Raw genomic sequence first — 26,147 nt, 5'->3', positions numbered from 1 at the left:
TGTACTAGTTACATAGGAGCAGGAGGCCATTCAGCCCCTCGGGTCTGTACTAGTTACATAGGAACAGGCCATTCAGCCCCTCGGGTCTGTACTAGTTACATAGGAACAGGCCATTCAGCCCCTCGGGTCTGTACTAGTTACATAGGAACAGGCCATTCAGCCCCTCGGGTCTGTACTAGTTACATAGGAGAAGGAGGCCATTCAGCCCCTCGGGTCTGTACTAGTTACATAGGAGCAGGAGGCCACTCAGCCCCTCAGGTCTGTACTAGTTACATAGGAGAAGGAGGCCATTCAGCCCCTCGGGTCTGTACTAGTTACATAGGAGCAGGAGGCCACTCAGCCCCTCGGGTCTGTACTAGTTACATAGGAGCAAGAGGCCATTCAGCCCCTCGGGTCTGCAGTAGTTACATAGGAGCAGGAGGCCATTCAGCCCCTCGGGTCTGTACTAGTTACATAGGAGCAGGAGGCCACTCAGCCCCTCGGGTCTGTACTAGTTACATAGGAGCAAGAGGCCATTCAGCCCCTCGGGTCTGCAGTAGTTACATAGGAGCAGGAGGCCATTCAGCCCCTCGGGTCTGTACTAGTTACATAGGAGAAGGAGGCCATTCAGCCCCTCGGGTCTGTACTAGTTACATAGGAGAAGGAGGCCATTCAGCCCCTCGGGTCTGTACTAGTTACGTAGGAGCAGGAGGCCACTCAGCCCCTCGGGTCTGTACTAGTTACATAGGAACAGGCCATTCAGCCCCTCGGGTCTGTACTAGTTACATAGGAGCAGGAGGCCATTCAGCCCCTCGGGTCTGTACTAGTTACATAGGAGCAGGAGGCCATTCAGCCCCTCGGGTCTGTACTAGTTACATAGGAACAGGCCATTCAGCCCCTCGGGTCTGTACTAGTTACATAGGAGCAGGAGGCCATTCAGCCCCTCGGGTCTGTACTAGTTACATAGGAGAAGGAGGCCATTCAGCCCCTCGGGTCTGTACTAGTTACATAGGAGCAGGAGGCCATTCAGCCCCTCGGGTCTGTACTAGTTACATAGGAGAAGGAGGCCATTCAGCTCCCCGGGTCTGTACTAGTTACATAGGAGCAAGAGGCCATTCAGCCCCTCGGGTCTGCAGTAGTCACATAGGAGCAGGAGGCCACTCAGCCCCTCGGGTCTGTACTAGTTACATAGGAACAGGCCACTCAGCCCCTCGGGTCTGTACTAGTTACATAGGAGCAGGAGGCCATTCAGCCCCTCGGGTCTGTACTAGTTACATAGGAACAGGAGGCCACTCAGCCCCTCGGGTCTGTACTAGTTACATAGGAGCAGGAGGCCACTCAGCCCCTCGGGTCTGTACTAGTTACATAGGAGAAGGAGGCCACTCAGCCCCTCGGGTCTGTACTAGTTACATAGGAACAGGCCACTCAGCCCCTCGGGTCTGTACTAGTTACATAGGAACAGGCCACTCAGCCCCTCGGGTCTGTACTAGTTACATAGGAGCAGGAGGCCATTCAGCCCCTCGGGTCTGTACTAGTTACATAGGAACAGGAGGCCACTCAGCCCCTCGGGTCTGTACTAGTTACATAGGAGCAGGAGGCCACTCAGCCCCTCGGGTCTGTACTAGTTACATAGGAGAAGGAGGCCACTCAGCCCCTCGGGTCTGTACTAGTTACATAGGAACAGGCCACTCAGCCCCTCGGGTCTGTACTAGTTACATAGGAGCAGGAGGCCACTCAGCCCCTCGGGTCTGTAGTAGTTACATAGGAGCAGGAGGCCATTCAGCCCCTCGGGTCTGCACGACCATTCAGTTAAGATCATGGCCGATCTGTACCCCAACTCCATTTACCGGTCCAAGTAGCCGATATGTTAACTCTCCGGTCTGTCGCGGTTGCTCAGTGTGTACCTGAACTACCAAGTGTAGGCCTGAGCCACACAAGGTACAAAAAATAATCCAGAAAGTTTTACAAAACAAAATTTAATTTTACTGCTGGTTAGTACTTTGTTCTGATGGAGGGAAGGGGCGTTGACATGCTTGGGGAATGGATCACTTTCCCAATACAGGGCCCCGGGCCAGGTACTGTGGCATTGTGACAAGGACTGCAATGGGTCTAGGAGAAGCTCGCCAGGGCAGCGAGTGAAGGGTATCAAACACCAACCCTGCCAGCGTCACAAATACCGTGAAACAGGACACAGGGTAAAGCTCCTGCTACACTGTCCCATTAAACACTCCCAAGGCAGGAGTATAGGTTAGATACAGAGTAAAGCTCCCTCTACACTGTCCCATCAAACACTCCCAGGGCAGGAGTATAGGTTAGATACAGAGTAAAGCTCCCTCTACACTGTCCCATCAAACATACCCAGGGCAGGAGTATAGGTTAGATACAGAGTAAAGCTCCCTCACACTGTCCCATCAAACATACCCAGGGCAGGAGTACAGGTTAGATACAGAGTAAAGCTCCCTCACACTGTCCCATCAAACACTCCCAGGGCAGGAGTATAGGTTAGATACAGAGTAAAGCTCCCTCACACTGTCCCATCAAACATACCCAGGGCAGGAGTATAGGTTAGATACAGAGTAAAGCTCCCTCACACTGTCCCATCAAACATACCCAGGGCAGGAGTATAGGTTAGATACAGAGTAAAGCTCCCTCACACTGTCCCATCAAACATACCAAGGGCAGGAGTATAGGTTAGATACAGAGTAAAGCTCCCTCACACTGTCCCATCAAACACTCTCAGTGCAGGTACAGCACGGGTTAGATACAGAGTAAAGCTCCCTCTACACTGTCCCATCAAACACTCCCAGGGCAGGTACAGCACGGGTTAGACAGTAAATCTCTACTCCAACAATGAGTCTCATCTCGAATCCCAGGAGAGCCTTTCCTGACGTACCAACGTGACATTTCGAAACTTCCTGCATGAATAAATCTGAAGCCCCCGTGAGTGAGATTACCAAATTAGTCCAGAATTAGCAGCATGAGGAGGGGAGGCGGGGGAACCGGGGGGCAAGAGACAGAGGGAGCGAGAGAGAGCCAGATAGAGAACGTAACAGAGAAAGAGAGAACGAGCCAGAGAGAGAGAACGAGGGAGCAAGATCGAGGACGAGATAGAGAGCCAGCGAGTGCGACACAGCGTGACACAGCGCGGGGGGAGAGAGAGCGCGGGGGGAGAGAGAGCGCGGGGGGAGAGAGAGCGCGGGGGGAGAGAGAGCGCGGGGGGAGAGAGAGCGCGGGGGGAGAGAGAGCGCGGGGGGAGAGAGAGCGCGGGGGGAGAGAGAGCGCGGGGGGAGAGAGAGCGCGGGGGGAGAGAGAGCGCGGGGGGAGAGAGAGCGCGGGGGGAGAGAGAGCGCGGGGGGAGAGAGAGCGCGGGGGGAGAGAGAGCGCGGGGGGAGAGAGAGCGCGGGGGGAGAGAGAGCGCGGGGGGAGAGAGAGCGCGGGGGGAGAGAGAGCGCGGGGGGAGAGAGAGCGCGGGGGGAGAGAGAGCGCGGGGGGAGAGAGAGCGCGGGGGGAGAGAGAGCGCGGGGGGAGAGAGAGCGCGGGGGGAGAGAGAGCGCGGGGGGAGAGAGAGCGCGGGGGGAGAGAGACCGCGGGGGGGAGAGAGCGCGGGGGGGAGAGAGCGCGCGGGGAGAGAGCGCGGGGAGAGAGAGCGCGGGGAGAGAGAGCGCGGGGAGAGAGAGCGCGGGGAGAGAGAGCGCGGGGAGAGAGAGCGCGGGGAGAGAGAGCGCGGGGACAGAGAGCGCGGGGACAGAGAGCGCGGGGACAGAGAGCGCGCGGGGAGAGAGCGCGCGGGGAGAGAGCGCGCGGGGAGAGAGCGCGGGGAGAGAGCGCGGGGGGAGAGAGCGCGGGGGGAGAGCGCGCGGGGGGAGAGCGCACGGGGGGAGAGCGCACGGGGGGAGAGCGCCCGGGGTAGAGAGCGCGCGGGGAGAGAGAGCGAGAGTGAGAGACGCAGACAGTGAGAGAGACAAAGACAGCGTGAGAGAGACGCAGACAGCGAGAGAGAGAGACGCAGACAGCGAGAGAGAGAGACGCAAACAGCGAGAGAGAGAGACGCAGACAGCGAGAGAGAGAGACGCAGACAGCGAGAGAGAGAGAGAGAGAGAGACGCAGACAGCGAGAGAGAGAGACACAGACAGCGAGAGATAGAGAGAGACGCAGACAGCGAGAGAGAGAGAGAGACACAGACAGCGAGAGATAGAGAGAGACGCAGACAGCGAGAGAGAGAGAGAGAGAGACGCAGACAGCGAGAGAGAGAGACACAGACAGCGAGAGATAGAGAGAGACGCAGACAGCGAGAGAGAGAGAGAGAGAGACGCAGACAGCGAGAGAGAGAGACACACAGACAGCGAGAGATAGAGAGAGACGCAGACAGCGAGAGAGAGAGAGAGAGACGCAGACAGCGAGAGAGAGACGCAGACAGCGAGAGAGACGCAGACAGCGAGAGAGAGACGCAGACAGCGAGAGAGAGAGAGAGAGACGCAGACAGCGAGAGAGAGAGAGACGCAGACAGCGAGAGAGAGAGAGAGAGACGCAGACATCGAGAGAGAGAGACGCAGACAGCGAGAGAGAGAGAGAGAGACGCAGACAGCGAGAGAGAGAGACGCAGACAGCGAGAGAGAGAGACGCAGACAGCGAGAGAGAGACGCAGACAGCGAGAGAGAGAGACGCAGACAGCGAGAGAGAGAGACGCAGACAGCGAGAGAGAGAGAGAGAGACGCAGACAGCGAGAGAGAGAGAGAGAGAGACGCAGACATCGAGAGAGAGAGAGACGCAGACAGCGAGAGAGAGAGAGAGAGACGCAGACAGCGAGAGAGAGAGAGACGCAGACAGTGAGAGAGAGACGCAGACAGCGAGAGAGAGAGAAGCAGACAGCGAGAGAGAGACGCAGACAGCGAGAGAGAGAGAGAGAGAGAGACGCAGACAGCGAGAGAGAGAGGAGAGACGCAGACAGCGAGAGAGAGAGAGACGCAGACAGCGAGAGAGAGAGACGCAGACAGCGAGAGAGAGAGACGCAGACAGCGAGAGAGAGAAGCAGACAGCGAGAGAGACGCAGACAGCGAGAGAGAGAGAGACGCAGACAGCGAGAGAGAGAGACGCAGACAGCGAGAGAGAGAGACGCAGACAGCGAGAGAGAGAGACGCAGACAGCGAGAGAGAGAGACGCAGACAGCGAGAGAGAGAGACGCAGACAGCGAGAGAGAGAGACGCAGACAGCGAGAGAGAGACGCAGACAGCGAGAGAGACGCAGACAGCGAGAGAGAGAGACGCAGACAGCGAGAGAGAGACGCAGAGAGCGAGAGAGAGAGAGACGCAGACAGCGAGAGAGAGAGAGAGAGAGAGAGACGCAGACAGCGAGAGAGACGCAGACAGCGAGAGAGAGACGCAGACAGCGAGAGAGAGAGACGCAGACAGCGAGAGAGAGACGCAGACAGCGAGAGAGAGACGCAGACAGCGAGAGAGACGCAGACAGCGAGAGAGAGAGACGCAGACAGCGAGAGAGAGACGCAGACAGCGAGAGAGAGAGACGCAGACAGCGAGAGAGAGAGACGCAGACAGCGAGAGAGAGAGACGCAGACAGCGAGAGAGAGAGACGCAGACAGCGAGAGAGAGAGACGCAGACAGCGAGAGAGAGACGCAGACAGCGAGAGAGACGCAGACAGCGAGAGAGAAGCAGAAACGCAGAGAGCGAGAGAGAGAGAGACGCAGACAGCGAGAGAGAGAGAGACGCAGACAGCAAGAGAGAGAGACGCAGACAGCGAGAGAGACGCAGACAGCGAGAGAGACGCAGACAGCGAGAGAGAGACGCAGACAGCGAGAGAGACGCAGACAGCGAGAGAGAGAGACGCAGACAGCGAGAGAGAGACGCAGACAGCGAGAGAGACGCAGACAGCGAGAGAGAGACGCAGACAGCGAGAGAGAGAGAGACGCAGACAGCGAGAGAGACGCAGACAGCGAGAGAGAGAGACGCAGACAGCGAGAGAGAGACGCAGACAGCGAGAGAGAGAGACGCAGACAGCGAGAGAGAGAGACGCAGACAGCGAGAGAGAGACGCAGACAGCGAGAGAGAGAGACGCAGACAGCGAGAGAGAGACGCAGACAGCGAGAGAGAGACGCAGACAGCGAGAGAGAGACGCAGACAGCGAGAGAGAGACGCAGACAGCGAGAGAGACGCAGACAGCGAGAGAGAGAGACGCAGACAGCGAGAGAGAGACGCAGACAGCGAGAGAGAGAGACGCAGACAGCGAGAGAGAGAGACGCAGACAGCGAGAGAGAGAGAGAGACGCAGACAGCGAGAGAGAGAGAGACGCAGACAGCGAGAGAGAGAGACGCAGACAGCGAGAGAGAGAGAGAGAGAGAGACGCAGACAGCGAGAGAGAGAGAGAGAGACGCAGACAGCGAGAGAGAGACGCAGACAGCGAGAGAGAGACGCAGACAGCGAGAGAGAGAGAGAGAGAGAGACGCAGACAGCGAGAGAGAGACGCAGACAGCGAGAGAGAGAGAGAGAGAGAGAGACGCAGACAGCGAGAGAGAGACACGCAGACAGCGAGAGAGAGAGACGCAGACAGCGAGAGAGACGTAGACCGCGAGAGAGAGAGACGCAGACAGCGAGAGAGACACGCAGACAGCGAGAGATAGAGAGAGACGCAGACAGCGAGAGAGAGAGAGAGAGACGCAGACAGCGAGAGAGAGAGAGAGACGCAGACAGCGAGAGAGAGAGACGCAGACAGCGAGAGAGAGAGACGCAGACAGCGAGAGAGAGAGAGAGAGACGCAGACAGCGAGAGAGAGACGCAGACAGCGCGAGAGAGAGACGCAGACAGCGAAAGAGAGACGCAGACAGCGAAAGAGAGACGCAGACAGCGAGAGAGAGAGACGCAGACAGCGAGAGCGACGCAGACAGCGAGAGAGAGAGAGACGCAGACAGCGAGAGAGAGACGCAGACAGCGAGAGAGAGAGACGCAGACAGCGAGAGAGAGAGACGCAGACAGCGAGAGACGCAGAGACGCAGACAGCGAGAGAGAGAGACGCAGACAGCGAGAGAGAGAGACGCAGACAGCGAGAGCGACGCAGACAGCGAGAGAGAGAGAGACGCAGACAGCGAGAGAGAGACGCAGACAGCGAGAGAGAGAGACGCAGACAGCGAGAGAGAGAGACGCAGACAGCGAGAGAGAGACGCAGACAGCGAGAGACGCAGAGACGCAGACAGCGAGAGAGAGACGCAGACAGCGAGAGAGAGAGACGCAGACAGCGAGAGAGAGACGCAGACAGCGAGAGAGAGAGACGCAGACAGCGAGAGAGAGAGACGCAGACAGCGAGAGAGAGAGAGAGAGAGAGAGACGCAGACAGCGAGAGAGAGAGAGACGCAGACAGCGAGAGAGAGAGACGCAGACAGCGAGAGAGAGAGAGTCGCAGACAGCGAGAGAGAGAGAGAGACGCAGACAGCGAGAGAGAGAGACACAGGCAGCGAGAGAGAGAGACGCAGACAGCGAGAGAGCGACGCAGACAGCGAGAGAGAGAGACGCAGACAGCGAGAGAGAGACGCAGACAGCGAGAGAGAGACGCAGACAGCGAGAGAGAGACGCAGACAGCGAGAGAGAGACGCAGACAGCGAGAGACGCAGAGACGCAGACAGCGAGAGAGAGACGCAGACAGCGAGAGAGAGAGACGCAGACAGCGAGAGAGAGACGCAGACAGCGAGAGAGAGAGACGCAGACAGCGAGAGAGAGACGCAGACAGCGAGAGAGAGAGAGAGAGATAGACGCAGACAGCGAGAGAGAGAGAGACGCAGACAGCGAGAGAGAGAGACGCAGACAGCGAGAGAGACGCAGACAGCGAGAGAGAGAGAGACGCAGACAGCGAGAGAGAGAGACGCAGACAGCGAGAGAGAGAGAGAGAGAGACGCAGACAGCGAGAGAGAGAGAGACGCAGACAGCGAGAGAGAGAGACGCAGACAGCGAGAGAGAGAGAGAGTCGCAGACAGCGAGAGAGAGAGACACAGGCAGCGAGAGAGAGAGACGCAGACAGCGAGAGAGAGACGCAGACAGCGAGAGAGAGACGCAGACAGCGAGAGAGAGAGACGCAGACAGCGAGAGAGAGAGAGAGACGCAGACAGCGAGAGAGAGAGAGAGACGCAGACAGCGAGAGAGAGAGAGAGACGCAGACAGCGAAAGAGAGAGACGCAGACAGCGAGAGAGAGAGATGCAGACAGCGAGAGAGAGACGCAGACAGCGAGAGAGAGAGACGCAGACAGCGAGAGAGAGAGAGAGACGCAGACAGCGAGAGAGAGAGAGAGAGACGCAGACAGCGAGAGAGAGAGAGACGCAGACAGCGAGAGAGAGAGAGACGCAGACAGCGAGAGAGAGAGAGACACAGACAGCGAGAGAGAGAGACGCAGACAGCGAGAGAGAGAGAGAGACGCAGACAGCGAGAGAGAGACACAGACAGCGAGAGAGAGAGACGCAGACAGCGAGAGAGAGAGACGCAGACAGCGAGAGAGAGAGAGAGAGACGCAGACAGCGAGAGAGAGAGAGAGAGACGCAGACAGCGAGAGAGAGAGAGACGCAGACAGCGAGAGAGAGAGAGACGCAGACAGCGAGAGAGAGAGACGCAGACAGCGAGAGAGAGAGACGCAGACAGCGAGAGAGAGAGACGCAGACAGCGAGAGAGAGAGAGAGACGCAGACAGCGAGAGAGAGAGAGACGCAGACAGCGAGAGAGAGAGAGAGAGACGCAGACAGCGAGAGAGAGAGACGCAGACAGCGAGAGAGAGAGACGCAGACAGCGAGAGAGAGAGACGCAGACAGCGAGAGAGAGAGACGCAGACAGCGAGAGAGACGCAGACAGCGAGAGAGAGAGAGAGACGCAGACAGCGAGAGAGAGAGACACAGACAGCGAGAGAGAGAGAGAGACGCAGACAGCGAGAGAGAGAGACACAGACAGCGAGAGATAGAGAGAGACGCAGACAGCGAGAGAGAGAGAGAGACACAGACAGCGAGAGATAGAGAGAGACGCAGACAGCGAGAGAGAGAGAGAGAGAGACGCAGACAGCGAGAGAGAGACGCAGACAGCGAGAGAGAGAGACGCAGACAGCGAGAGAGAGAGACGCAGACAGCGAGAGAGAGAGAGAGAGAGAGAGAGACGCAGACAGCGAGAGAGAGAGAGACGCAGACAGCGAGAGAGAGAGAGACGCAGACAGCGAGAGAGAGAGTCGCAGACAGCGAGAGAGAGAGAGAGACGCAGACAGCGAGAGAGAGACGCAGACAGCGAGAGAGAGAGACGCAGACAGCGAGAGAGAGAGACGCAGACAGCGAGAGAGAGAGAGAGAGAGAGAGACGCAGACAGCGAGAGAGAGAGAGACGCAGACAGCGAGAGAGAGAGACGCAGACAGCGAGAGAGAGAGTCGCAGACAGCGAGAGAGAGAGAGAGACGCAGACAGCGAGAGAGAGAGACACAGGCAGCGAGAGAGAGAGACGCAGACAGCGAGAGAGCGACGCAGACAGCGAGAGAGAGAGAGACGCAGACAGCGAGAGAGAGACGCAGACAGCGAGAGAGAGACGCAGACAGCGAGAGAGAGACGCAGACAGCGAGAGAGAGACGCAGACAGCGAGAGAGAGACGCAGACAGCGAGAGACGCAGAGACGCAGACAGCGAGAGAGAGACGCAGACAGTGAGAGAGAGAGACGCAGACAGCGAGAGAGAGACGCAGACAGCGAGAGAGAGAGACGCAGACAGCGAGAGAGAGAGACGCAGACAGCGAGAGAGAGAGAGAGAGAGAGACGCAGACAGCGAGAGAGAGAGAGACGCAGACAGCGAGAGAGAGAGACGCAGACAGCGAGAGAGAGAGAGAGAGTCGCAGACAGCGAGAGAGAGAGACACAGGCAGCGAGAGAGAGAGACGCAGACAGCGAGAGAGCGACGCAGACAGCGAGAGAGAGAGACGCAGACAGCGAGAGAGAGACGCAGACAGCGAGAGAGAGACGCAGACAGCGAGAGAGACGCAGACAGCGAGAGAGAGACGCAGACAGCGAGAGAGAGACGCAGACAGCGAGAGACGCAGAGACGCAGACAGCGAGAGAGAGACGCAGACAGTGAGAGAGAGAGACGCAGACAGCGAGAGAGAGACGCAGACAGCGAGAGAGAGAGACGCAGACAGCGAGAGAGAGAGACGCAGACAGCGAGAGAGAGAGAGAGAGAGAGAGACGCAGACAGCGAGAGAGAGAGAGACGCAGACAGCGAGAGAGAGAGACGCAGACAGCGAGAGAGAGAGAGTCGCAGACAGCGAGAGAGAGAGAGAGACGCAGACAGCGAGAGAGAGAGACACAGGCAGCGAGAGAGAGAGACGCAGACAGCGAGAGAGAGACGCAGACAGCGAGAGAGAGACGCAGACAGCGAGAGAGAGAGACGCAGACAGCGAGAGAGAGAGACGCAGACAGCGAGAGAGAGAGAGAGACGCAGACAGCGAGAGAGAGAGACGCAGACAGCGAAAGAGAGAGACGCAGACAGCGAGAGAGAGAGATGCAGACAGCGAGAGAGAGACGCAGACAGCGAGAGAGAGAGACGCAGACAGCGAGAGAGAGAGAGAGACGCAGACAGCGAGAGAGAGAGAGAGAGAGACGCAGACAGCGAGAGAGAGAGAGAGACGCAGACAGCGAGAGAGAGACGCAGACAGCGAGAGAGAGAGAGAGACGCAGACAGCGAGAGAGAGAGAGACACAGACAGCGAGAGAGAGAGACGCAGACAGCGAGAGAGAGAGAGAGAGACGCAGACAGCGAGAGAGAGACACAGACAGCGAGAGAGAGACACAGACAGCGAGAGAGAGAGAGAGACGCAGACAGCGAGAGAGAGAGACGCAGACAGCGAGAGAGAGAGACGCAGACAGCGAGAGAGACGCAGACAGCGAGAGAGAGAGAGAGAGACGCAGACAGCGAGAGAGAGAGAGAGAGACGCAGACAGCGAGAGAGAGAGAGACGCAGACAGCGAGAGAGAGACGCAGACAGCGAGAGAGAGAGACGCAGACAGCGAGAGAGACGCAGACAGCGAGAGAGAGAGAGAGAGAGAGAGACGCAGACAGCGAGAGAGAGAGACACAGACAGCGAGAGAGAGAGAGAGACGCAGACAGCGAGAGAGAGAGAGAGAGACGCAGACAGCGAGAGAGAGAGACACAGACAGCGAGAGATAGAGAGAGACGCAGACAGCGAGAGAGAGAGAGAGACACAGACAGCGAGAGATAGAGAGAGACGCAGACAGCGAGAGAGAGAGAGAGAGAGACGCAGACAGCGAGAGAGAGAGACACAGACAGCGAGAGATAGAGAGAGACGCAGACAGCGAGAGAGAGAGAGAGAGACGCAGACAGCGAGAGAGAGAGAGACGCAGACAGCGAGAGAGAGAGAGACGCAGACAGCGAGAGAGAGACGCAGACAGCGAGAGAGAGAGAGAGAGACGCAGACAGCGAGAGAGAGAGACGCAGACATCGAGAGAGAGACGCAGACAGCGAGAGAGAGAGAGAGAGACGCAGACAGCGAGAGAGAGAGAGAGAGACGCAGACATCGAGAGAGAGACGCAGACAGCGAGAGAGAGAGAGAGACGCAGACAGCGAGAGAGAGAGAGACGCAGACAGTGAGAGAGAGACGCAGACAGCGAGAGAGAGAGAAGCAGACAGCGAGAGAGACGCAGACAGCGAGAGAGAGAGAGAGAGACGCAGACAGCGAGAGAGAGAGAGACGCAGACAGCGAGAGAGAGACGCAGACAGCGAGAGAGAGAGACGCAGACAGCGAGAGAGAGACGCAGACAGCGAGAGAGACGCAGACAGCGAGAGAGAGACAGACGCAGACAGCGAGAGAGAGAGACGCAGACAGCGAGAGAGAGAGACGCAGACAGCGAGAGAGAGAGACGCAGACAGCGAGAGAGAGAGAAGCAGACAGCGAGAGAGACGCAGACAGCGAGAGAGAGAGAGACGCAGACAGCGAGAGAGAGAGACGCAGACAGCGAGAGAGAGACGCAGACAGCGAGAGAGAGAGACGCAGACAGCGAGAGAGACGCAGACAGCGAGAGAGAGACGCAGACAGCGAGAGAGAGAGACGCAGACAGCGAGAGAGAGACGCAGACAGCGAGAGAGACGCAGACAGCGAGAGAGACGCAGACAGCGAGAGAGAGAGACGCAGACAGCGAGAGAGAGACGCAGAGAGCGAGAGAGAGAGAGACGCAGACAGCGAGAGAGAGAGAGAGAGAGAGACGCAGACAGCGAGAGAGACGCAGACAGCGAGAGAGAGACGCAGACAGCGAGAGAGAGAGAGACGCAGACAGCGAGAGAGAGACGCAGACAGCGAGAGAGAGAGACGCAGACAGCGAGAGAGAGACGCAGACAGCGAGAGAGACGCAGACAGCGAGAGAGAGACAGACGCAGACAGCGAGAGAGAGAGACGCAGACAGCGAGAGAGAGAGACGCAGACAGCGAGAGAGAGAGAAGCAGACAGCGAGAGAGACGCAGACAGCGAGAGAGAGAGAGACGCAGACAGCGAGAGAGAGAGACGCAGACAGCGAGAGAGAGACGCAGACAGCGAGAGAGAGAGACGCAGACAGCGAGAGAGAGAGACGCAGACAGCGAGAGAGAGACGCAGACAGCGAGAGAGACGCAGACAGCGAGAGAGAGAGACGCAGACAGCGAGAGAGAGACGCAGAGAGCGAGAGAGAGAGAGACGCAGACAGCGAGAGAGAGAGAGAGAGAGAGACGCAGACAGCGAGAGAGACGCAGACAGCGAGAGAGAGACGCAGACAGCGAGAGAGAGAGACGCAGACAGCGAGAGAGAGAGACGCAGACAGCGAGAGAGAGAGACGCAGACAGCGAGAGAGACGCAGACAGCGAGAGAGACGCAGACAGCGAGAGAGAGGCAGAGACGCAGAGAGCGAGAGAGAGAGAGACGCAGACAGCGAGAGAGAGAGAGACGCAGACAGCAAGAGAGAGAGACGCAGACAGCGAGAGAGACGCAGACAGCGAGAGAGACGCAGACAGCGAGAGAGAGAGAGACGCAGACAGCGAGAGAGAGAGAGACGCAGACAGCGAGAGAGAGAGACGCAGACAGCGAGAGAGAGACGCAGACAGCGAGAGAGAGACGCAGACAGCGAGAGAGAGACGCAGACAGCGAGAGAGAGACGCAGACAGCGAGAGAGAGAGACGCAGACAGCGAGAGAGAGAGACGCAGACAGCGAGAGAGACGCAGACAGCGAGAGAGAGAGACGCAGACAGCGAGAGAGAGACGCAGACAGCGAGAGAGAGAGACGCAGACAGCGAGAGAGAGAGACGCAGACAGCGAGAGAGAGACGCAGACAGCGAGAGAGAGACGCAGACAGCGAGAGAGAGACGCAGACAGCGAGAGAGAGAGACGCAGACAGCGAGAGAGAGAGACGCAGACAGCGAGAGAGAGACGCAGACAGCGAGAGAGACGCAGACAGCGAGAGAGAGAGACGCAGACAGCGAGAGAGAGACGCAGACAGCGAGAGAGAGAGACGCAGACAGCGAGAGAGAGAGAGAGAGAGACGCAGACAGCGAGAGAGAGAGAGACGCAGACAGCGAGAGAGAGAGACGCAGACAGCGAGAGAGAGAGAGAGAGAGAGAGAGAGACGCAGACAGCGAGAGAGAGAGAGACGCAGACAGCGAGAGAGAGAGACGCAGACAGCGAGAGAGAGACGCAGACAGCGAGAGAGAGAGAGAGACGCAGACAGCGAGAGAGAGACGCAGACAGCGAGAGAGAGAGAGAGAGAGAGACGCAGACAGCGAGAGAGAGAGAGACGCAGACAGCGAGAGAGAGACGCAGACAGCGAGAGAGACGTAGACCGCGAGAGAGAGAGACGCAGACAGCGAGAGAGACACGCAGACAGCGAGAGATTGAGAGAGACGCAGACAGCGAGAGAGAGAGAGAGAGACGCAGACAGCGAGAGAGAGAGAGAGACGCAGACAGCGAGAGAGAGAGAGACGCAGACAGCGAGAGAGAGAGACGCAGACAGCGAGAGAGAGAGAGAGACGCAGACAGCGAGAGAGAGAGACGCAGACAGCGAGAGAGAGAGACGCAGACAGCGAGAGAGAGACGCAGACAGCGAAAGAGAGACGCAGACAGCGAGAGAGAGAGACGCAGACAGCGAGAGCGACGCAGACAGCGAGAGAGAGAGAGACGCAGACAGCGAGAGAGAGACGCAGACAGCGAGAGAGACGCAGACAGCGAGAGAGAGACGCAGAGAGCGAGAGAGAGAGAGACGCAGAGAGCGAGAGAGAGACGCAGACAGCGAGAGAGACGCAGACAGCGAGAGAGACGCAGACAGCGAGAGAGACGCAGACAGCGAGAGAGACGCAGACAGCGAGAGAGAGACGCAGAGAGCGAGAGAGAGAGAGACGCAGACAGCGAGAGAGAGAGAGAGAGAGAGAGATGCAGACAGCGAGAGAGACGCAGACAGCGAGAGAGAGACGCAGACAGCGAGAGAGAGAGACGCAGACAGCGAGAGAGAGACGCAGACAGCGAGAGAGAGACGCAGACAGCGAGAGAGACGCAGACAGCGAGAGAGAGAGACGCAGACAGCGAGAGAGAGACGCAGACAGCGAGAGAGAGACGCAGACAGCGAGAGAGAGAGAGACGCAGACAGCGAGAGAGAGAGACGCAGACAGCGAGAGAGAGAGACGCAGACAGCGAGAGAGAGAGACGCAGACAGCGAGAGAGAGAGACGCAGACAGCGAGAGAGAGAGACGCAGACAGCGAGAGAGAGAGACGCAGACAGCGAGAGAGACGCAGACAGCGAGAGAGAGAGACGCAGACAGCGAGAGAGAGGCAGAGACGCAGAGAGCGAGAGAGAGACGCAGACAGCGAGAGAGAGAGAGACGCAGACAGCAAGAGAGAGAGACGCAGACAGCGAGAGAGAGAGAGAGAGAGACGCAGACAGCGAGAGAGAGACGCAGACAGCGAGAGAGAGAGAGAGAGAGAGAGACGCAGACAGCGAGAGAGAGAGACGCAGACAGCGAGAGAGAGAGACGCAGACAGCGAGAGAGACGTAGACCGCGAGAGAGAGAGACGCAGACAGCGAGAGAGACACGCAGACAGCGAGAGATAGAGAGAGACGCAGACAGCGAGAGAGAGAGAGAGAGACGCAGACAGCGAGAGAGAGAGAGAGACGCAGACAGCGAGAGAGAGACGCAGACAGCGAGAGAGAGACGCAGACAGCGAGAGACGCAGAGACGCAGACAGCGAGAGAGAGACGCAGACAGCGAGAGAGAGAGACGCAGACAGCGAGAGAGAGACGCAGACAGCGAGAGAGAGAGACGCAGACAGCGAGAGAGAGAGACGCAGACAGCGAGAGAGAGAGAGAGAGAGAGAGACGCAGACAGCGAGAGAGAGAGAGACGCAGACAGCGAGAGAGAGAGACGCAGACAGCGAGAGAGAGAGAGTCGCAGACAGCGAGAGAGAGAGAGAGACGCAGACAGCGAGAGAGAGAGACACAGGCAGCGAGAGAGAGAGACGCAGACAGCGAGAGAGAGACGCAGACAGCGAGAGAGAGACGCAGACAGCGAGAGAGAGAGACGCAGACAGCGAGAGAGAGAGAGAGAGACGCAGACAGCGAGAGAGAGAGAGAGAGACGCAGACAGCGAGAGAGAGAGAGAGAGACGCAGACAGCGAGAGAGAGAGAGACGCAGACAGCGAAAGAGAGAGACGCAGACAGCGAGAGAGAGAGATGCAGACAGCGAGAGAGAGACGCAGACAGCGAGAGAGAGAGACGCAGACAGCGAGAGAGAGAGAGAGACGCAGGCAGCGAGAGAGAGAGAGAGAGACGCAGACAGCGAGAGAGAGAGAGAGACGCAGACAGCGAGAGAGAGAGAGACGCAGACAGCGAGAGAGAGAGAGAGAGAGAGAGACACAGGCAGCGAGAGAGAGAGACGCAGACAGCGAGAGAGAGAGACGCAGACAGCGAGAGAGAGAGACGCAGACAGCGAGAGAGAGAGACGCAGACAGCGAGAGAGAGACGCAGACAGCGAGAGAGAGACGCAGACAGCGAGAGAGAGAGAGACGCAGACAGCGAGAGAGAGAGACGCAGACAGCGAAAGAGAGAGACGCAGACAGCGAGAGAGAGAGAGAGAGATGCAGACAGCGAGAGAGAGACGCAGACAGCGAGAGAGAGAGACGCAGACAGCGAGAGAGAGAGAGAGACGCAGACAGCGAGAGAGAGAGAGAGAGACGCAGACAGCGAGAGAGAGAGAGAGACGCAGACAGCGAGAGAGAGAGAGAGACGCAGACAGCGAGAGAGAGAGAGACGCAGACAGCGAGAGAGAGAGACGCAGACAGCGAGAGAGAGACGCAGACAGCGAGAGAGAGAGATGCAGACAGCGAGAGAGAGAGACGCAGACAGCAAGAGAGAGAGACGCAGACAGCGAGAGAGAGAGAGAGAGAGACGCAGACAGCGAGAGAGAGAGACGCAGACAGCAAGAGAGAGAGACGCAGACAGCGAGAGAGAGAGATGCAGACAGCGAGAGAGAGAGACGCAGACAGCGAGAGAGAGACGCAGGCAGCGAGAGAGAGAGAGAGAGAGAGACGCAGACAGCGAGAGAGACGCAGACAGCGAGAGAGACGCAGACAGCGAGAGAGACGCAGACAGCGAGAGAGAGAGACGCAGACAGCGAGAGAGACGCAGACAGCGAGAGACGCAGAGACGCAGAGAGCGAGAGAGAGAGAGAGACGCAGACAGCGAGAGAGAGAGAGAGACGCAGACAGCGAGAGAGACGCAGACAGCGAGAGAGAGACGCAGACAGCGAGAGAGACGCAGACAGCGAGAGACGCAGAGACGCAGAGAGCGAGAGAGAGAGACGCAGGCAGCGAGAGAGAGAGAGAGACGCAGACAGCGAGAGAGACGCAGACAGCGAGAGAGAGACGCAGACAGCGAGAGAGACGCAGACAGCGAGAGACGCAGAGACGCAGAGAGCGAGAGAGAGAGAGAGACGCAGACAGCGAGAGAGAGACGCAGACAGCGAGAGACGCAGAGACGCAGACAGCGAGAGAGAGAGAGACGGAGACAGCGAGAGAGAGAGAGAGAGAGACGCAGACAGCGAGAGAGAGACGCAGACAGCGAGAGACGCAGAGACGCAGACAGCGAGAGAGACGCAGACAGCGAGAGAGAGAGACGCAGACAGCGAGAGAGAGAGACGCAGACAGCGAGTGAGAGAGACGCAGACAGCAAGAGAGAGACGCAGACAGCGAGAGAGAGAGACGCAGACAGCGAGAGAGACGCAGACAGCGAGAGAGAGACGCAGACAGCGAGAGAGACGCAGACAGCGAGAGACGCAGAGACGCAGACAGCGAGAGAGAGAGACGGAGACAGCGAGAGAGAGAGAGAGACGCAGACAGCGAGAGAGAGACGCAGACAGCGAGAGACGCAGAGACGCAGACAGCGAGAGAGAGACGCAGACAGCGAGAGAGAGAGAGACGCAGACAGCGAGAGAGAGAGACGTGGGCAGCGATAGAGAGAGAGAAGCAGACAGAGAGAGAGAGAGACGCAGACTGCGAGGGAAAGAGAGACGCAGACAGCGAGAGAGAGAGAGACGCAGACAGCGAGAGAGAGACGCAGACAGCGAGAGAGAGACGCAGACAGCGAGAGAGAGAGACGCAGACAGCGAGAGAGAGAGACGCAGACAGCGAGAGAGAGAGACGCAGACAGCGAGAGAGAGAGACGTGGGCAGCGATAGAGAGAGAGAAGCAGACAGAGAGAGAGAGAGACGCAGACTGCGAGGGAAAGAGAGACGCAGACAGCGAGAGAGAGAGAGAGACGCAGACTGCGAGGGAAAGAGAGACGCAGACAGCGAGAACCCCATCCATTGCTCCTCAGTAAATTCTCTCATTTAACCTGTTGAACAGATTGAGTGTAAAGAAGTAGTGCACTCAGTTTGGCGGTCTGCGTACTTTGTGAACTGATGCACAGCTTGGCCTTGCTGGCTGAGCTGGTGACCTTCCCTCCGAGCCCCTCCACCATGCTCTTCAGCTCCTCCTTGTTCTTCGAGAGTTTTCCCACGAGGAGGACCTTCATGTTCGTCAGAGGTTGACCTAGGGAGGAAGCAGAAAGGCGCGACACTACGTACGGCCTGTAAAAAAGCTCCCCCCCCCGCCGCCCCTGCCCTCCCCACAGACGACGCAGGACTGAGCGAGGAAGGTCCCCGGCTCGGACCCCAGTCGCTGCTCGGGTAGAGATGATCACAGTCCCACGTGGAGCCTGCGACTGGTCTCAGGAGCTGGGGAGGGCAAAACAGCCCCCATAACCCACCCCCCATCCTGACGTCCCACTCCCCCGGGAATCCACGGTGCCCCAACAAATGGCCCCAACGCCCTCGATATAACGGGGCGACGCAAACCGCACTCAACACCCCAGCTCTCGCATCGAGATCAGGTTCGCTCCACCATCGGCGGCTGCCCCTTCAGCTGCCTGGGCCCCAAGCTCGGGAATTCCTAAACCTCTCCGTCTCTCGCTCCTTCAACAAGCTCCTTAAAAGCTACCCGTGTCCAAATATCTCTTTTCGTGGCTGGGTGTCAAATTCGATAACTCTTAAGACGCTCGTTGCTGCTCGAATCAGTATTTGGAAACACCTTTCCCACCTGCGACCCGACTTTTAAAGGTGTATCTGGTACTCTCGTTTTAAAAGAACAAAATCACCTCAAACTACTGGAAAACTGTGATTTTTTTTTGAAAACCCCGTCCCACCAGTTGAAATATTAATTTGTAGTTCCCCACTGCCCCCTCCCCAATTCCTCGTCCTGCAACTGGCTCCGTTCGGTGTGGGATCGAGAGTCAGCAGCTGGAGCCCGCCTCCCCCGTGGGGCACAGTGCGATCCCGCTGCGCGGCGCGCTCACCTACGACCTCGGCGGGAACCTCGGCGACGGCGGAGCTGGAGTTCTCGGCGCTGACAGCCGGAGGCGCGGGCGGGAAAAGCCGGGCCTGCCGCTTGAACTTGAACTTCTTCAGGTAGGGAATAACGTGGAATTCCTGGAAAACACAAACTCCGCAGGTGAAGGCAGACACTGCGGGGGGGGGCGGGGGGAGGAGGCACCGACCGGCCGGCACAGGGAGGTTAAAGGGGGGGGCGCGACGGCACAAAGAGAGACCGCCGGGCTCCATTAACTCGTGGTCAGACAAGGCCCGTCCGGACCACGAGGAGACGTATCAGCACCCTGACCCCGAGCAGGAGGGCTCCAGGATTGTAGATGCCTTTGTGGGGGGGAGGGAGAGGTGTGCGGGAGGAGGGGCGCGGGGGGGGGGGGAGGGGAGGAGGGGCGTGCGGGAAGGAGGGGCGTGGGGGGGGGGGGGGGAGGGGAGGAGGGGCGTGCGGGAAGGAGGGGCGTGGGGGGGCGGGAAGGAGGGGGCGGGGTGGGAAGGAGGGGTTGGGGGAAGGAGGGGTGCGGGGTAGGAGGAGTGCCGGGGGGGGGGGGGGGGGGAGGAGGGGCGGGGGGGGGGAAGGAGTGGCGCATGATAGGAGGAGGGGCGCGGGGGGAGGGGAGGAGGAGGGCCGCGGGGGGGAGGGGGGGGGAGAGGAGCGCGGGGGGGGGGGGGAAGAGGAGGAGGGGCGCGGGGTAGGTGGAGGGGCGCGGGGTAGGAGGAGCGTGGGGGGGGGGGAGAGAGGAGGAGAGGCGCGGGGGGAGGGGAGGAGGAGCGCGGGGGGGGGAGAGGAGGAGGGGCGCGGGGGGGGGGGGGGGAGAGGAGCGCGGGGGGGGGGGGGGGAAGAGGAGGAGGGGCGCGGGGTAGGTGGAGGGCCGCGGGGTAGGAGGAGCGTGGGGGGGGGGGAGAGAGGAGGAGAGGCGCGGGGGGAGGGGAGGAGGAGCGCGGGGGGGGGAGAGGAGGAGGGGCGCGGGGGGGGGGGGGGGAGAGGAGCGCGGGGGGGGGGGGAAGAGGAGGAGGGGCGCGGGGTAGGTGGAGGGCCGCGGGGTAGGAGGAGCGTGGGGGGGGGGGAGAGAGGAGGAGAGGCGCGGGGGGAGGGGAGGAGGAGCGCGGGGGGGGAGAGGAGGAGGGGCGCGGGGGGGGGGGGGAGAGGAGCGCGGGGGGGGGGAAGAGGAGGAGGGGCGCGGGGTAGGTGGAGGGGCGCGGGGAGGGGTAGGAGGAGCGTGGGGGGGGGAAGGAGGGGCGCGGGGAGGGGGGGAGGGGGCGTGGCGATGAGGGAGCAAGTTATTCTGAACCAAGTATTCCTCTAGTTTCAGAATGGGGATTTACTGGGCTTTGACCCAAGGTCAGTCGGAATAACCTACAGCTCTGTGCAGTTGATCACACACGATACTGCGAACCCTCACTTGTGGTACTGTGTCAAATGTGACGACACTCACTGCTGCTCACTCGGGTGCGCTACCACGAGAGCAGCATACCATCTAGTGGCCGAGGTGCGATACTACAGCACTCCATGCCATGACGGGAGCCGCTTACACCGCTCCCTGGTGGCCGGAGCTGGCCAAACAGCAACTGCTGGTCAAAAGTCAAAGGAAACATTAAAGCAAAGGGAAAGAAAATGGTTTCAAGGTAAAAGCACATACAATAAAAATAAACGGAGACAAATGTTGGCCAAGTCACCAGGAGAACTGCCCTCAAATAAAAACAAGTCTTTTTCTTCAAACAGTTCTTTTGTATCCACCTGAACAGGCGGATAAAGCTACGGCTCACCTCTGACAGTGTGGCACTCCATCAGTACCGCGCTGGAGTGCTCCAGGCCCGGGACTTGAACCCACGACCCTCTGAGAATGCTACCAACTGAGGCCCAGGAGTGAGTCCGCTTCCTAACCTTGATAGCCCTCTCCACTAATAAGGACAAACCTGCATTCATATAGCACCTTCGGTGTCATGTATTCAACCAGCATTGTAACCCATGTTATAAACTGACCGAAGTTGTACACCATGAGAACACTGACCACTAGGTGGGAGACACTCCTAACCTGGACCTTCAGGTATAAAAGGGGAAGCTCCACCCACCTTCATCGCTTGAGTGCTAAGGAATAAAGGACAGGTCACAGACTGACCTTCTCTCAAGCATGGGCCTCGTGTGCATTTATACTGTACAGTAAGGACGTATCATTTGGGATGTCCCAAAGCGCTTCAGTCAATGTAGCCATTTTTAAGTCCTTTCAAATTGGCTGCCTCGTTTCCTGCATTACAACAGTGACTACACGTCATTGGTGGCAAAGCACTTTAGGACGTCCTGAGTTTGTGCAAGGCACTTTATAAATTAGTTCTGACGGTCATCGACCTGAAACGTTAGCTCTGTTTCTCTCTCCCCACAGATGCAGCCTGACCTGCTGAGTATTTCCAGCGGTTGCTGTTTTTATTTCAGATTCCAGCGTCCGCAGTATTTTGCTTTTGTATTATATAATTACAATTATTTCTTTGCAGCAGCCAATTTGCACACAGCAAGGTTCCACGTAATCAGATAATCTGTTTTAGTGATATTGGCTGAGGGATAAATATTGGCTTGGACACTGGGGAGAACCCCCTCTCTGGCTCCTCTTCGAAATAGTGGCCGTGGGATCTTTTACATTCACCCGCGAGAGTGGACGGAGCCTCGGGTTTAACGTCTCATCCGACAGTGCAGCAGTCCCTCAGCACAGCACTGGAGTATCAACCTGAGTATTCGCTGGGCAGGCCACATTGTCCGCATGCCAGACACGGGACTCCCAAAGCAAGCGCTCTACTCGGAACTCCTTCATGGCAAACGAGCCAGAGAAAACGTTACAAGGATATCCTCAAAGCCTCCCTGATAAACTGCGATATCCCCACTGACACCTGGGAGTCCCTGGCCCAAGACCGCCCTAAGTGGAGGAAATGCATCCGGGAGGGCGCTGAGCACCTCGAGTCTCAACACTGAGAGCATGCAGAAATCAAGCGCAGTAAAGAGCGTGCGGCAAACCAGTCCCATCCACCCTTTCCCACATCGGCTATCTGTTCTACCTGTGACAGAGTCTCTGGCTCTCATATTGGACTGTTCAGCCACCTAAGGACTCAGTTTTAAGAGTGGAAGCAAGTCTTCCTCGACCCCGAGGGACTGCCTATGATGATGATGATCAGCCTGGATTGGGCGCTCGTGCCTGGAGCGAGACTTGACCAAGAGGCTGCCCACTGCTGATACCTAGTGGAACAAAAGAAACGGCACCCCACACAAGCCCTAAGCAGAATTGCCCTTGCGGCAGCGTTGCCACGTACCTTTGGCGTGACCCAGTCCTTGCAGTTGGGCTCCTGGGTGCTGAAGCTGCACTTGGTCCAGGCGGTGATGTTGCCCGTGCAGGCGTAGGCGTCGCCTCGGAACACCAGCTGTCCTTCGCACTGCTCGCAGGGCCGCAGGGCACCAAATGCCATCCCGTCAGACACACGGTCCAGGATCTACACACCATCACAGAGCAGGACACACGTGAGCAGCAGACCGACCGACCAACCCAGGGGAGGGTACACAACTCAACCAGTCCGCAGTCAGCTCGCTCCATCCCCATGGCAACAGCCTAAACGCCATCACAACAAAGGCCCCCACACACGTACACACACTAATCCCTGTTCCCACCTTGTCCCAGGCTGCTCACACCAACACCCCGTGGAGTTCTCATTTGTCCACCAATGAGGCCACAGGAGACTGGCTCCCGTCCAAACCTCCAGGGCCATACAGCTCTAACAGGACAAACCAATGACAACATAGAAATAGTGCCTGGGCTCCATCTTGGCCACCAGCCAAGGATTGGGCCTTCCTTATCCAGAGGGAGAGTTTTCCATGCACCTCGCAATTAAGCTGGCTGCTAATTCTCATGGTCAGCTCTAATGAGAAGGGGGCCAGAGATAGGGGCACTGATGGGCCAGCCAATCACAATAAATGGGGCAGTGGTGGGTCAGCCAATCACAATAGGAGGGGCAGTGGTGGTCCAGCCAATCACAATTGGAGGGGCAGTGGTGGTCCAGCCAATCACAATTGGAGGGGCAGTGGTGGGCCAACCAATCACAATTGGAGGGGCAGTGGTGGTGCAGCCAATCACAATTGGAGGGGCAGTGGTGGTCCAGCCAATCACAATAGATGGGGCAATGGTGGGCCAGCCAATCACAATAGGAGGGGCAGTGGTGGGCCAGCCAATCACAATAGGAGGAGCAGTGGTGGGCCAGCCAATCACAATAGATGGGGCAGTGGTGGGCCAGCCAATCACAATAGGAGGGGCAGTGGTGGGCCAGCCAATCACAATAGGAGGGGCAGTGGTGGTCCAGCCAATCACAATAGGGGCAGTGGTGGTCCAGCCAATCACAATTGGAGGGGCAGTGGTGGTCTAGCCAATCACAATAGATGGGGCAGTGGTGGGCCAGCCAATCACAATAGGAGGGGCAGTGGTGGGCCAGCCAATCACAATAGATGGGGCAGTGGTGGGCCAGCCAATCACAATAGGAGGGGCAGTGGTGGGCCAGCCGATCACAATAGGAGGGGCAGTGGTGGGCCAGCCAATCACAATAGGAGGGGCAGTGGTGGGCCAGCCAATCACAATAGGAGGGGCAGGGGTGGGCCAACCAATCACAATAGGAGGGGCAGGGGTGAGTCAGCCAATCACAATAGGAGGGGCAGTGCTGGGAGAACCATTGGTCAGAGAGCCAATCGAAATAGCAGGGCATTGCCAGGGAACCAATCAAAACAACTGGGACATTTCTGAAAGAGCCAATCAAAATAGTGGGGCATGGATGGGGGAATGCAATTGAAGGTTTACGCAATTACAGCAACCCCCCCCCCCCCCCCCACAATGTCCCATTGCACACTCCATTCTATTTCTGCCATCACACAGAACAGAGGAGCTGGAGGCCAATCAGCCCCTCGAGCCTGTTCCGCCATTCACCGAGATAACGGCCGATTGTCAGAATTCTGTCTTCACGCCCTTGCTACATATCCCCGAATAAAAATCTATCGGTCTCGAAAGCTCCAACTAATCCACAGCCTGTTGGGGAGAAGGTGGGAAAAGAGCTCCAGATTTCCACTCCCTCTGCGTCAGCCCACCCAGTCTGAGCAGACTGAGAAAGAGAAGCAGAAAAGCGACTTACGGCCGACTCTCCAGACGGGACCCCCTGCTTGTTTGCGATGAGAAGCTCTCTCAGGTCATTAGTGGAGCAGCACTTCTTCAACTCGTCCTTTATACTCCAAATCAACTGGCTCTGTTCCTGCAGAGAGGGAATGAGAGAGTCAGCGAGGGGGTGGAGGGGAGGAGAGTCAGCGAGGGGGTGGAGAGAATGAGAGAGTCAGCGAGGGGGTGAGGGAATGAGAGAATCAGCGAGGGGGGGTGAGGGAATGAGAGAGTCAGCGAGGGGGGTGAGGGAATGAGAGAATCAGCGAGGGGGTGAGGGAATGAGAGAGTCAGCGAGGGGGGTGGAGGGGAGGAGAGTCGAGTCAGCGAGGGGGGTGAGGGAATGAGAGAGTCAGCGAGGGGGGTGAGGGGAGGAGAGTCAGCGAGGGGGGTGAGGGGAGGAGAGTCAGCGAGGGGGGTGAGGGGAGGAGAGTCAGCGAGGGGGGTGAGGGGAGGAGAGTCAGCGAGGGGGGTGAGGGGAGGAGAGTCAGCGAGGGGGGTGAGGGGAGGAGAGTCAGCGAGGGGGGTGAGGGGAGGAGAGTCAGCGAGGGGGGTGAGGGGAGGAGCGTCAGCGAGGTGGGTGAGGGGAGGAGCGTCAGCGAGGGGGGTGAGGGGAGGAGAGTCAGCGAGGGGGGTGAGGGGAGGAGAGTCAGCGAGGGGGGTGAGGGGAGGAGAGTCAGCGAGGGGGGTGAGGGGAGGAGAGTCAGCGAGGGGGGTGAGGGGAGGAGAGTCAGCGAGGGGGGTGAGGGGAGGAGAGTCAGCGAGGGGGGTGAGGGGAGGAGAGTCAGCGAGGGGGGTGAGGGGAGGAGAGTCAGCGAGGGGGGTGAGGGGAGGAGAGTCAGCGAGGGGGGTGAGGGGAGGAGAGTCAGCGAGGGGGGTGAGGGGAGGAGAGTCAGCGAGGGGGGTGAGGGGAGGAGAGTCAGCGAGGGGGGTGAGGGGAGGAGAGTCAGCGAGGGGGGTGAGGGGAGGAGAGTCAGCGAGGGGGGTGAGGGGAGGAGAGTCAGCGAGGGGGGTGAGGGGAGGAGAGTCAGCGAGGGGAGGAGAGTCAGCGAGGGGGGTGAGGGGAGGAGAGTCAGCGAGGGGGGTGAGGGGAGGAGAGTCAGCGAGGGGAGGAGAGTCAGCGAGGGGGGTGAGGGGAGGAGAGTCAGCGAGGGGGGGTGAGGGGAGGAGAGTCAGCGAGGGGGGTGAGGGGAGGAGAGGCAGCGAGGGGGGTGAGGGGAGGAGAGGCAGCGAGGGGGGGTGAGGGGAGGAGAGGCAGCGAGGGGGGTGAGGGGAGGAGAGGCAGCGAGGGGGGTGAGGGGAGGAGAGGCAGCGAGGGGGGTGAGGGGAGGAGAGGCAGCGAGGGGGGTGAGGGGAGGAGAGGCAGCGAGGGGGGTGAGGGGAGGAGAGGCAGCGAGGGGGGTGAGGGGAGGAGAGGCAGCGAGGGGGGTGAGGGGAGGAGAGGCAGCCAGGGGGGTGAGGGGAGGAGAGGCAGCGAGGTGGTGGAGGGGAGGGGAGGAGAGGCAGCGAGGGGGTGGAGGGGAGGGAGAGCGAGCGGGGGGGGGGGGGGGGTGGAGGGGATGGAGTGGCGAGGGGGGGGGGGGGAAGAGAGGGGGTGGTGAGGGGGGGAGAGAGGGAGTGTGGGAGTGAGAGAGGGAGCGAGAGAGAGACTGAGACAGTGAGAGAGGGGGAAAGTGAGGGAATGAGAGTGAGTGAGCTGTCTTCTTGAACCACTGCAGTCCGTGTGGTGGAGGGAGTGAATGTTTAAGTGGTGGATGTGGTGCCAATCAAACGGGCTGCTTTGTCCTGGATGGTGTCGAGTTTCTTGAGTGTTGTTGGAGCTGCACTCATCCAGGCAAGTGGAGAGTATTCCATCACACTCCCGACTTGTGCCTTGTAGATGGTGGAAAAGCTTTGGGGAGTCAGGAGGCGACTGTGCACTCAAAGAGTGAACAATTGAGCGCTGGTGAGAGAGAGCTCGTATGAGAGAGAGAGAGAGAGAGATAGGCAAGAGTGAGAGAGACACATAGAGCAACTCCTTGGGCAAATTTTAGCCCTGTTTTTTTTTGAAGCACTTGATTTTTCTGGAGGATCTTAAAAATTCCCGTTTTGCACATTTCATTTGCGCCA

General features: G+C 58.8%; 1 protein-coding gene across 1 annotated transcript in view; it reads right to left on the bottom strand.

The window, feature by feature from the left end:
• Positions 1-26,147, bottom strand: part of parp1 (poly (ADP-ribose) polymerase 1) — a 116,971-nt gene that overhangs the window by 60,234 nt on the left and 30,590 nt on the right. Inside the window, exons 6-9 of the mRNA XM_070885835.1 lie at positions 24,019-24,135; positions 22,165-22,341; positions 18,843-18,975; positions 17,900-18,040 (exon numbers count right to left, since the gene is read on the bottom strand). Of these exons, the coding sequence (XP_070741936.1) occupies positions 17,900-18,040; positions 18,843-18,975; positions 22,165-22,341; positions 24,019-24,135 (568 nt within the window). The remainder of the gene's footprint in view (positions 1-17,899; positions 18,041-18,842; positions 18,976-22,164; positions 22,342-24,018; positions 24,136-26,147) is intronic.

The sequence above is a fragment of the Pristiophorus japonicus genome, chromosome 7 (genome assembly GCF_044704955.1).
Source record: "Pristiophorus japonicus isolate sPriJap1 chromosome 7, sPriJap1.hap1, whole genome shotgun sequence".
NCBI classification, from domain to species: Eukaryota; Metazoa; Chordata; class Chondrichthyes; family Pristiophoridae; genus Pristiophorus; species Pristiophorus japonicus.
This window is presented reverse-complemented; position numbering and strand designations above follow the sequence as displayed.